The sequence below is a fragment of the Salmo salar genome, chromosome 13 (assembly GCF_965601325.2).
Source record: "Salmo salar chromosome 13, fSalSal1, whole genome shotgun sequence".
In the NCBI taxonomy this organism is placed as follows: domain Eukaryota; kingdom Metazoa; phylum Chordata; class Actinopteri; order Salmoniformes; family Salmonidae; genus Salmo; species Salmo salar.
The window spans coordinates 74786944-74799358 of NC_138303.1; the positions used below are offsets into that span (position 1 = coordinate 74786944).

Genomic DNA, 12415 nt, shown 5'->3' on the forward strand with positions numbered 1-12415 from the left:
ATTGTGATACAGTGAGTTATAAGTGAAATAATATGTGAACAAATGTTGGAAAAATTACTTGTGTCATGCACAAAGTAGATGTCCTAACCGACTTGTCAAAATTATAGCTTGTTAACAAGAAATTTTTGGACTGGTTTTAATGACTCCAACCTAAGTCTATGTAAACTTCCGACTTCAGCTGTATGTGTGGATGGATGATTTTGTGTATGTGTGTGTGTGTGAGAATCAGAGAGAAAGAGGAAGAGAGTGAGGGAAAGAAAGAAGGAAACAATGAGAGTTAGTGTATGTAGGAGAAAAAGTGGATTTGCGTGTGTGTGTGTTTGTGTGTGTTAAAGAGCCACTGAACAAGCCAATTGGCACACGTGTTATTCTGTTGCTCATTAGAAAAAAATAATTTTAGTCTTGGAAGTGTGTTTCCTGACCGATTCCACGTTTGGTTAATGATGTTTGTCCCCCATGAGACACTGTAGATGCGGAAGCCTATTTCACTTCCTCAAAATCCCCAGAATGAATCTAATATAACTCAAGAAATCTGTAATTAATTTAGACGTTTTTCCCAAGGATGTTTTTGTTGCGCAATTTTACATCTAACTAAGGTGTTTGGTGCGACGTGTTGTCTTATGTAAAGAAAGTTGGAGCTGCTGGGCAGGTCTGTCTCACTGTCTATGCTATTGGGGGCCCCTCAGGGGTGCGTGCTTAGTCCACTCATGTACTCCCTATTCACCCACGACTGCGTGGCCAAGCACGACTCCAACCATCATTAAGTTTGCTGACGACACAACAGTGCCTGATCACCGACAACGATGAGACAGCCTATAGGGAGGAGCTCAGAGACCCGGCAGTGTGGTGCCAGGACAACAACCTCTCCCTCAATGTGAGCAAGACAAAGGAGCTGATTGTGGACTACAGGAAAAGCAGGGCTGAACACGCCCCTATTCACATCAACTGGGCTGTAGTGGAGCGGGTCGAGAGTTTCAAGTTCCTTGGTGTCCACATCACCAACAAACTATCATGGTCCAAACACACCAAGACAGTCGTGAAGAGGGCACGACAACACCTTTCCCCCCTCATGAGACTGAAAAGATTTGTCATGGGTCACCAGATTCTCAAAAAGTAAGGCGCCACAGAGGGTAGTGTGTACGGCCCAGTACATCACTGGGGCCAGGCTTCCTGCCATCCAGGACCTATATACTAGGCTGTGTCAGTGGAAGGCCAAAAAATTGTCAAAGACTCCAGTCACCCAAGTCATAGACTGTTCTCTCTGCTACCACACGGAAAGCGGTACCGGAGCGCCAAGTCTAGGTCCGAAAGGCTTCTCAACAGCTTCTACCCCCAAGCCATAAGACTGCTGAACAATTAATCAAATGGCCACCCGGACTATTTACATTGAACTCCCCCTTTAATTTTACACTGCTGCTACTCGCTGTTTGTTATCTATGCACAGTCACTTTATCCCTACCTACATGTGCAAATTACCTCCACTGTACCACCGCACATTGACTCGGTACCAGTACCCCCTGTATTATTATGGCCTCGTTATTTTATTGTTACTTTTTATTTAATTTTCTACTTTGGTAAATATTTTTTTAACTCTATTTCTTGAACTGCATTTTTGGTTAAGGGCTTGTAAGCATTTCATGTTAAGGTCTACACCTGTTGTATTTGGCGCATGTGACAAATACAATTTGATTTCATTGGATCAAGGGCAATCGCCACAGCGGTTCATCCCATGTTACTGGGCAAATGGACATAGTCAAATCAAAACCCAACTTTCATTATTTACCTGTTGTGATGCAAAGTTGTTCCAAACTCCGTTTTAGACGAGACTGACTTTATGACCAACATTATCCTATTTAGACTTGGTAGTCAAGTTTGACACCAGAATAACTGTTTCTGACTCATATCGATGCCACATAGGCTGTTTTCACATGGATTTGTTACTTTTTAAAGGCAGCCGCTTTTTAAACCATAGAGGCTTTATGTTTGTCTGCAGTATATTAGATTGCATGGAACATAGCCACTTCTCAACTCCAGTTTCTCATCATAACCTCTGTCCCAGCAGGTATTAAAGACACCACTAGGTCTCATTCAGAGGTCAACCCACTTCCTTTGTCTGGGCTCTAACCTCTAGCCCTGTCCTGATTGGCTAGTGTTCAGTTTCTGGTGTGGAGCACAGCCGTCCGTCCCTTTGACTATGACTATGATGTGGCAGTTGCCCAGTGCAGACCTGTTCTGTGTATATCACCCGCATGAATGGTGCCTGGTGGCTACGAAGCTACCCACATGTCACGGTGCGAGCACACTACCCCCGGGAAAAACAGCCAGTCATAAAGCCTCCTCCCTCAAGGCTGTTTTCACTATGGCTATATTGTAGGGCAGAGCTCTGGCTCATCCAGTCAAAAAGAGGCTTGTATTTTATGTGCCTCCTGGGAGTTCCCTTGTAGTTGTAGAAAATACACACAAAAGCTTGAGTTGATATAGGTTAAAGGTACAGTACCACTCAAAAGTTTGGACACACCAACTCATTCCAGGGTTTTTCTTTATTTTGACTATTTTCTACATAGTGAAGACATCAAACTATGAAATAACACGTATGGAATCATGTAGTAACCAAAAAAGTGTTAAACAAATCAAAATATATTTCAGATTTCAGATTCTTCAAAGTAGCCACCCTTTGTCTTGATGAAAGCTTTGCACACTCTTGGCATTCTCTCAACCAGCTTCATGAGGTAGTTACCTGGAATGCATTTCAATTAACAGGTGTGCCTTGTTAAAAGTTAATTTGTGGAAGAATAGCTCAAATCAAATTGTAATGGTCACATACACATGGTTAGCAGATGTTAATGCGAGTGTAGCGAAATGCTTGTGCTTCTAGTTCTGAGAGTGCAGTAATATCTAACAAGTAAATCACTATTGTAAAGTGGTTGTTCCACTGGATATTATAGGTGAATGCACCAATTTGTAAGTCGCTCTGGATAAGAGCGTCTGCTAAATGGCTAAAATGTAAAAAATGTAAATGTAAATCTAACAATTCCACAGCAACTACCTAATCCACACGAATCTAAAGGGATGGAATAAGAATATATGCATAGAAATATATGGATGAGCGCTGACCGAGCGGCATAGGCAAGATGCAATAGATGGTATAAAATACAGTATATACATATGAGAGTAATGTAAGATATGTAAACATTATTAAAGTGGCATTATTTAAAGTGACTAGTGATCCATTTATTAAAGTGGCCAATGATTCGAGTCTGTATGTAGGCAGCAGCCTCTCTGTGTTAGTGATGGCTGTTTAACAGTCTGATAGCCTTGAGAGAGAAGCTGTTGCTCAGTCTCTCGTTCCCAGCTTTGATGCGCCTGTACTGACCTCTCCTTCTGGATGGTAGCGGGGTGAACAGGCAGTGGCTCGGGTGGTTGTTGTCCTTGATGATCTTGTTGGCCTTCCTGTGACATCGGGTACTGTAGGTGTCCTGGAGAGTAGGTAGTTTGCATCCGGTGATGCGTTGTGCAGACCTCACCACCCTCTGGAGAGCCTTGCGGTTGAGGGCGGTGCAGTTGGCGTACCAGGCGGTGATACAGCCCGCAGGATGCTCTCAATTGTGCATTACAAGTGGTCATTACCAGGTCATTACAAGTGCATCAAAGCTGGGACCGAAAAACTGCTTCGATTGCAAGGCCATCAGGCTATTAAATAGCCATCACTAGCAGGCCTCCACCCAGTACCCTGCCCTGAACTTAGTCACTGTCACTAGCCGGCTACCATCCGGTTACTCATCCCTGCATCTTAGAGGCTGCTGCTCTATGTACATACTGTAGACATGGAACACTGGTCATTTTAATAATGTTTACATTGTGTTTTTCCCATTTCTTATGTATATACTGTATTCTAGTCAAGGCCATCCTATTCAACAATTTCTGTACATATACTATTCTGTCCACGTATTCTTCTATCCACATACTGTCCATAATGTCTATACATCCCATCACATAATATAAAATATAATATATACAGTGCATTCAGAAAGTATTCAGACCCCTTGACTTTCCCCCCCAAAAAATGACGTTTTAGCCTTATTCTAAAATGGATTAAATTATTTTTTCCCTTCATCAATCTACACACAATACCCCATAATGACAAAGCAAAAACTGTTTTTTAGAAATGCTTGCAAATTTATTAAAAAAAAATATATATAGACCCTTTACTCAGTACTTTGTTGAAGCGCCGAATACAACAGGTGTAGAACTTACCGTGAAACGCTTACTTATAAGCCCTTAACCAACAATGCAGTTCATCGGTATCCCGTCCACGCGACGGTTGAGCTAACTTAGGCTAAGGTGAGCATGAGGGAGTAAGTAACAAGAACATTTCCCAGGACATAGACATATCTGATATTGGCAGAAAGCTTAAATTCTTGTTAATCTAACTGCACTGTCCAATTTACAGTAGCCATTACAGTGAAAGTATACCATGCTATTGTTTGAGGAGTGTGCACAATTTTGAACATGAAAAGTTATTAATAAACAAAGTAGGCACATGTTTGCGCATTTGGGCAGTCTTGATACAAAATTTTGAACAGAAATGCAAATGGTTTATTGGATCAGTCTTAAACTTTGCACATACATTGCTGCCGTCCAGTGGCCAAAATCTAAATTGCACCTGTGCTGGAAAAATACATTATGGCCTTTATCTTGACTTTCAAAGATGATGGTACAAAAGAACGGTTGTTTTTTTTCTTTGTATTATCTTTTACCAGATCTATTGTGTTATATTCTCTTACATTCCTTTCACATTTCCACAAACTTCAAAGTGTTTCCTTTCAAATGGTACCAATGGTACTAACTGCCTGAGCTAGATTTGGGTATGTCATTTTAGGCGAAAATTGGAATAAAGGGGCGGATCCTTAAGAGGTTACGGAAATATTTACTAAATAAACTAAATTGAAAAAAATATTAAGAAAAAATGTAACACAAGAAAATGACATAACAATAACGAGGCTATATAAAGGTGGTACTGGTATCGAGTCAATGTGCGGGGGTACAGGTTAGTCGAGATAATTTGTAAAGTGACTGTGCATAGATAATAAACACCGAGTAGCAGAAGCGTAAAAACAAAGGGGGGGGGGTCATCAATGTAAATAGTCTGGGTGGCCATTTGATTAATTGTTCAGCAGTCTTATGGCTTGAGGGTAGAAGCTTTTGAGGAGCATTTTGGTCCTAGACGTGGCGCTCCGCTTGCTGTGCAGTAGCAGAGAGAACAGTCTATGACTTGGGTGACTGGAGTCTTTGACAATTCTTTGGGCCTTCATCTAAAACCGCCTAGTATATAGGTCCTGGATGTCAGGAAGCTTGGCCACAGTGATGTACTGGGCCATATGCACTACCCTCTGTAGTTCCTTACGGTCAGACCCGAGCAGTTGCCATACCAGGCGGTGATAGAACTTGTCAGGATGCTGTCGATGGTGCAGCTGTATAACTTTTTGAGGATCTGGGGACCCATGACAAATCTTTTCAGTCTCATGAGGGGGAAAATGTGTTGTCGTGCCCTCTTCACAACTGTCTTGGTGTGTTTGGATCATGATAGTTCGTTGGTGATGTGGGAACTTAAAACTCTAAGGAACTTAAAATTCTCAACCCTCTCCACTTCAGTTCATCAATATTAATTGGGGCCTGTTCGGCCCTCCTTTTCCTGTAGTCCATGATCAGCTCTTTTGTCTTGCTCACACTGAGGGAGAGGTTGTTGTCCTGGCACCACACTGCCAGGTCTCTGACCTCCTCCCTATTGGCGATCTCATCATGGTCGGTGATCAGGCCTACCACTGTTGTGTTGACAGCAAACTTAATGATGGTGTTGGAGTCGTGCTTGGCCACACACTCGTGGTTGAACAGACAGTACAGGAGTGGACTAAGCATGCACCCCTGAGGGGCCCCAGTGTTGAGGATCAGCATGGCAGATGTGTTGCTGCCTACCCTTACCACCTGGGGGCAGCCCGTCAGGATCCAGTTGCAGAGGGAGGTGTTTAGTCCCAGGGTCCTTAGCTTAGTGATGAGCTTTGTGGGAACTATGGTGTTGAACGCTGAGCTGTAGTCAATGAATGGCATTCTCACATAGGTGTTCCTTTTGTCCAGGTGGGAAAGCGCAGTGTGGAGTGTGATTGAGATTGTGTCATCTGTGGATCTGTTGGAGTGGTATGCAAATTGGAGTGGGTCTAGGGTTTCTGGCATGATGGTGTTGATGTGAGCCATGACCAGCCTTTCATTGCACTTCATGGCTACTGACGTGAGTGCTATGGGGTGGTAATAATTTAGGCAGGTTACCTTCACTTTCTTGGGCACAGGGACTATGGTGGTCTGTTTGAAACGTAGGTATTACAGACTCGGTCAGGGAGAGGTTGAAAATGTCAGTGACGACACTTGCAAGTTGGACCGCGCATGCTTTGAGTATCCGTCCTGGTAATCCGTCTGGCCCCGCGGCTTCGTGAATGTTGAGCTGTTTAAAGGTCTTGCTCACATCGGCTACAGAGAGCGTGATCACACAGTCGTCCTGAACAGCTGGTGCTCTCATGCATGCTTCAGTGTTTGACTCGAAGTGAGCATAAAAGGCATTTAGCTCTTCTGGTAGGCTCGCGTCACTGGGCAGCTCGCGGCTGGGTTTCCCTTTGTAGTCCGTAATATTTTTCAAGCCCTGCCACATCCGACGAGCATCAGAGCCGGGGTAGTAAGATTCCATCTTAGTCCTGTTTTGACGCTTTGCCTGTTTGATGGTTCATCTGAGGGCATAGTGGGATTTCTTATAAGCGTCCGGAAAGGTGAAAAGAGACAGCTCAAGTATTCGGTGCGGATGTTGCCTGTAATCCATGGCTTCTGTTCGGAAAATGTACATACAGTCACTGTGGGGGTGATGTCGTCGATGCACTTATTGATGACTGAGGTGGTATACACATCAATGCAATTGGACGAATCCCTGAACATATTCCAGTCTGTGATAACAGTCCTGTAGCGTAGCATCTGCGTCATCTGACCACTTACGTTTTGAGCGAGTCACTGTTGTTCCTGCTTTATTTTTAGCTTGTAAGCCGGAATCAGGAGGATAGAATTATGCTCAGATTTGACAAATGGAGGGCGAGGGAGAGCTTTGTATGCGTCTCTGTGTGTTGAGTAAAGGTGATCTAGAGTTGTTTTTCCTCTGGTAGATATGATGTATAACGGATTTAAGTTTGCTACGAATAATATAGAATAATATAGATGAGAACTCTCTTTGTAGAAGTGTGGTCTACAGCTTATCATGAGGTATTCTACCTCAGGCGAGCAATTCCTCGAGACTTCTTTAATATTAGACATCGCGCGCCAGTAGTTATTGACAAATAGACACACGTCTTACCAGACGTAGCTGCTTGGGTATGACGCTACAAGCTTGGCACATTTGTATTTGGGGAGTTTCTCCCATTATTCTCTGCAGATCCTCTCAAGCTCTGTCAGGTTGGATGTGGAGCATCGCTGCACAGCTATTTTCAGGTCTCTCCAGAGATGTTCGATCGGGTTCAAGTCCGGGCTCTGGCTAGGCCACTCAAGGACATTCTGAGACTTGTCCCTAAGCGACTCCTGTGTTGTTTTGGCTGTGTGCTTAGGGTCGTTGTCCTGTTGGAAGGTGAACCTTCTCCCCAGCCTCAGGTCCTGAGATCTGTGGAGCGGGTTTTCATCAAGGATCTCTCTGTACTTTTCTCCAGTCATCTTTCCCTCGATCCTGACTAGTCTCCCAGTCCCTGCTGCTGAAAAACATCCCCACAGCATGATGCTTCCACCAGCATGCTTCACCGTAGGGATGGTATTGGCCAGGTGATGAACGGTGCCTGGTTTCCTCCAGGCCTGACACTTGGCATTCAGGCCAAAGAGATCAATCTTGGCTTCATCAGACCAGCGAATCTTGTTTCTCATGGTCGGAGAGTCCTTTAAATGCCTTTTGGCAAACTCCAAGCGGGCTGTCGTGCCTTTTACTGAGGAGTGGCTTCAGTCTGGCCACTACTTCTTGGTCACCTCCCGGACAAAGGCGGTTCTCCCCGATTGCTCAGTTTGGCAGGGCGGCCAGCTCTAGGAAGAGTCTTGGTGGTTCCAAACTTCTTCCATTTAAGAATGATGGAGGACACTGTGTTCTTGGGGACCTTCAAGGCTGCAGAAATGTTTTGGTGCCCTTCCCAGATCTGTGCCTCGATGCAATCCTGTTTCGGAGCTCTACGGACAATTCCTTCGACCTCATGGCTTGGTTTTTGCTCTAACGAGCACTGTCAACTGTGGGACCTTATATAGACAGGTGTGTGCCTTTCCATATCATGTCCAATCAATTACATTTACCACAGGTGGACTCCAATCAAGTTGTAGAAACATCTCAAGCATGATCAATGGAAACAGGACGCACCTGAGCTCAAAATCGAGTCTCATAGCAAAGGGTCTGAATGCTTATGTAAATAAGATATTTCATTTTTTTTTTTTATACATTTGCAAAAAAATCTGAAAACCTTTCTTCGCCTCATCATTATGGGTTATTGTGTGTAGATTGATAAAGAAAAAAATGATTTAATCCATTTTAGAATAAGGCTGTAACGTAACAAAATGTGGAAAAAGTGAATGCACTATATACTCCGGACTCCGACATTGCTCATCGTAATATTTATTTATTTCTTTAATCCATTCTTTTACTTTTAGATGTGCGTGTATTGTTGTCTATTGTTAGATATTACTGCACTGTTGGAACTAGGAACACAAGCATTTCGCTACACCCACAATAACATCTGCTAAATATGTGTATGCGACCAATTTGATTTAATTTGATTAGGGTTTAAGTGAGACTACTTATGACAGCGCCAATCGGCGCCATTCTTTTTGACCAAGTTACTCATGGCCTCATGTTTCTGTGTGCCAAATTTGAAAATAGTCACTTATCTGTCTCTGAGCTAACAATAATGAACATATAAATCATCTTTTCTGAATGGGATAGAGAATGGAATACCTTTGCTTTAGGAACAGCTATGCCATCTGTCTGCTTTGAAGCTGTGTAAGACAAATGAAAAAAACAACCGACCATTCTAAATGTCTACTCCTGTGATATTAATGTATGGCTTTTCTCATCCCGTTCTCTCTCTTTCTCATTCAGTCTTTCCAAGGAAGTCAAGGCCGAGCGTACCTGTTCAACTCAGTGTAAGTACCTGAGCCCCCATTTTATCACTTCATCCCTCTCTCCTCTGACACCCCCTCTCTCTCTTTCTCACTCTTTCTTTTATTCGCCTTTCTCTCCCTTTATAACATTATTCCTCTCTCTCCCCCCCTCTCAGGGTGAACGTGGGGTGTGGACTAGCAGAAGAGAGGGTTCTGTTGACAGGGCTTCATGCGGTTGCTGATATCTACTGTGAAAACTGTAAAACCACACTGGGCTGGAAATACGTGAGTAGCTAATTACATAGGAATCCCCGACAAACAGTTCTGTAGACATACAGGTGTATAACACATCTATAGACATAAATGCTCCACATTGCTGGGGTCCCTGGCTCCGCTTTGTGGCTAACTATGTTGGTTAAGGTGTGTGCGTGCGTGCGTGCGTGGAGGTCAGCGAGAGAGACCCGGACGGTACGCGGCCTTGTGGTGTTTTATGGCGCTGCCATCTGTGTGATATTATTATTAATATCCTCCACGAGGCCTGATGTTCCTGCACTGTCACACTGCCAAAGGTGCTGCTGCTGACCTAGTACACTTATCAATGGGGGGATAATAAGCACACAAACACACTATTACTCTCTCCCACACACAATCACTCACACACACACACAATTCACTTTCACTTACTAACTCACGCACGCACACATACACAATCACTCACACTGAGATTACATATAGAACAACAAGAGAGATGACCCCAGATAGAAAACAGCAAGGCACTGTTTACATTCATGAAAATGCTTGTTTCATCCGTTCACTAATGTTTGTGACTGTCTCTCTCTCTCCCCTCTTTCCCGTTCTCGGTCCCTGTCTTTCTCTTTCTCTCTTTCTATCCCCCCCACCCCCCAATCTCCGCAGGAGCATGCCTTTGAGAGCAGTCAGAAGTACAAGGAGGGGAAATTCATTATCGAGCTGGCCCACATGATCAAGGACAATGGCTGGGACTGAGTGGGCAGACCTAGAGTGTTGGAGAGGCGTGGCTTAGCTGTAGGGCACAGCTCAGTGTTGGACTCACCAATAAGGTTTACCGCTAGCTCATCCACGTGACCCTATCCACCTGACATGCAGTTCATGTACCCCCACAATACATAGGTGTAAGCGTGTGTGTGTGCTTGTGTGTTTACAAGAATGATAAATCATTTCCAGTCTACAGAATATACAGAAATGCACACACACAGTGGCTCAGAGACATGTTTGTATTCACACTGCATGTTGATGCTTGTCCCAGGCTTCAGGGTGGACAGGAGACCACAGGTTAAGGGTTATAGGTCATAGGTAATGGTCTATCTGGGGGGTGAATGAGATGGACAATGAACATAGTACTGGACAGACAAGGATGTACCCCCAAGACCCACCAACACTACAATGAGGTGAAAATGTTCTATTTTTATTTTTTTACCTACGATCACCCTCACTACCCTATGTGGATCCTTCCCTCTTCACACACACATGGAAGACACAAACCACCCAACCAATCAACCAGAATCACCAGACTTCTTGTAGCCTGAAATCGTCCAAAACTCCCTTTGAGGGATTGAAACTGATTGTCAGAAAACTGCTTGACTGTTCATCTGGAAAAAGACATATATTTTGCTGTTCTTTATTTTTTTATTTATTCGAGCATGAGTTTAAGGTATTGATTTATTTATGAATTTATTTGGTCTTGTTTGGGGACAATCTCCCCTTCTACTCCCTTTGTTCAAAGGTAGCAGCTTTTTAGTTCCTTCCTCACACCTCAATTCCAATCAATGGTAGCAATCTTAAAAATAAGGTGTCACTCAAGTTGTCGTCCTTTTGCCTTTCTGAGTGTGCTGTTACCACCCTCTGTAAATGTTTCAGTAATGGTGGTGTGTACAATGAACAGTGGCAGAGTGCAAGAGGTTTTCATGTCACCTTGGTAAAGAGACAGAACAAAAAAAGTTAGGTAGCACCCTTAGCTCTTTTCGGTTTCAAAATAATGCTCAAAGCTGACATTATAATGGTGATGCAAACTGATGATGAAATGAGGCAAGTGGAGTGCCTTGTGCCTAGACACTGATCTAAAGTTAGTGTTGTGTTTCCCCCCTAGTGGTTGAGGTGAGGATATGGAGAGGGTTACCTGATTCTAGATCTATTTCTACAGCTAATTCTGGAGCTTCACAGATTGATGTTTGTGAACTGGTAGTTCTCTGTTTACCTGGTTCGGCCTCCTCCACTGCCTCCTCGCTTATTTGTTTTGCTGATTTTACGAGATTAGAGAAAATACCAACAGTTAAAATTAACTTTCTACAGTCTGGAACAGGAGAACCAATTGAAATCAACAGAATGTGACTGACAGTGGAAATACCCAATCAGAGGGTGTCACACATCCCAGCACAACAACCAAAGACTCTCCCATCAACAATAAATTGACCAAACAATGGACCTGCCTAGATTGCTTGTATCAGGAAGTTGCAGAATGAAAGATTGTGATTGGCCCAGAGCCACTGTCGAACCCTGGGCTTTCTCTGTGAGATAATGCATTGTTTGGTTGAGACAATTACTATGTTAATGCCTGTATATTCACTATGAACATAAGCATTATTATTATATAATGATAAACTGTATTACACCATATAAATAGCCATATTCAATGTTTTATTTATTTATTCATTTATTCAATTGATGATTATGTATGCTCTGCTGTCTGTCTTGGGGCACCTTGTGGGACAGTTAGATTTCCTACTTTTTTACTATTTGAAAATGTATTTTTTGTGTGTCTTTTGTAAAGGAAGGAAAGTTGATGGCAATATATGGGACTCAATAAAGATTCTTATTTGACTGATCTGAAGCAAAGGCCAAAGTACGTTTTATACTCACCTGGTTGCCAGTCTTGTTTTGTACTTGAGCCAAATTTGGCTTTTGAGATGAACAACAACCAGAAATGAGCTGGCTTAAACAGAAACAGATCTGGCAACCAGGCTAATTGTATCGTACATATGTTTTGACTTTCCAGCTGTTAGGATAATACCACTATGGATTTCAGAGAAACTTGCATAACCGATAACTGTTCATGCATATATGTATTATCCCATGAGGCAAAAGCATTTGTTCCCACATCTGCCTGACTCTAAAGGCTGGTACATAATGTGTAAAAGTAGATACGGATAGACATTTTGAACATTGGATGTCTGAAGAGGATATTAGCCTCAGCTGGTTCTCATCACCGGGCTCTCCATTGTTCCCG

The 12415-nt window shown here is 43.2% G+C and overlaps 1 protein-coding gene across 1 annotated transcript in view; it reads left to right on the plus strand.

Annotated features, from left to right (window-relative positions):
- Positions 1 to 12013, plus strand: part of LOC106567698 (protein yippee-like 1) — a 29364-nt gene extending 17351 nt beyond the window's left edge. The window contains exons 3-5 of the mRNA XM_014137290.3: positions 9152 to 9195; positions 9330 to 9438; positions 10069 to 12013. Of these exons, the coding sequence (XP_013992765.1) occupies positions 9152 to 9195; positions 9330 to 9438; positions 10069 to 10158 (243 nt within the window). The 3' untranslated portion in view covers positions 10159 to 12013. The remainder of the gene's footprint in view (positions 1 to 9151; positions 9196 to 9329; positions 9439 to 10068) is intronic.
- The last annotated feature ends 402 nt before the right edge of the window (positions 12014 to 12415 follow it).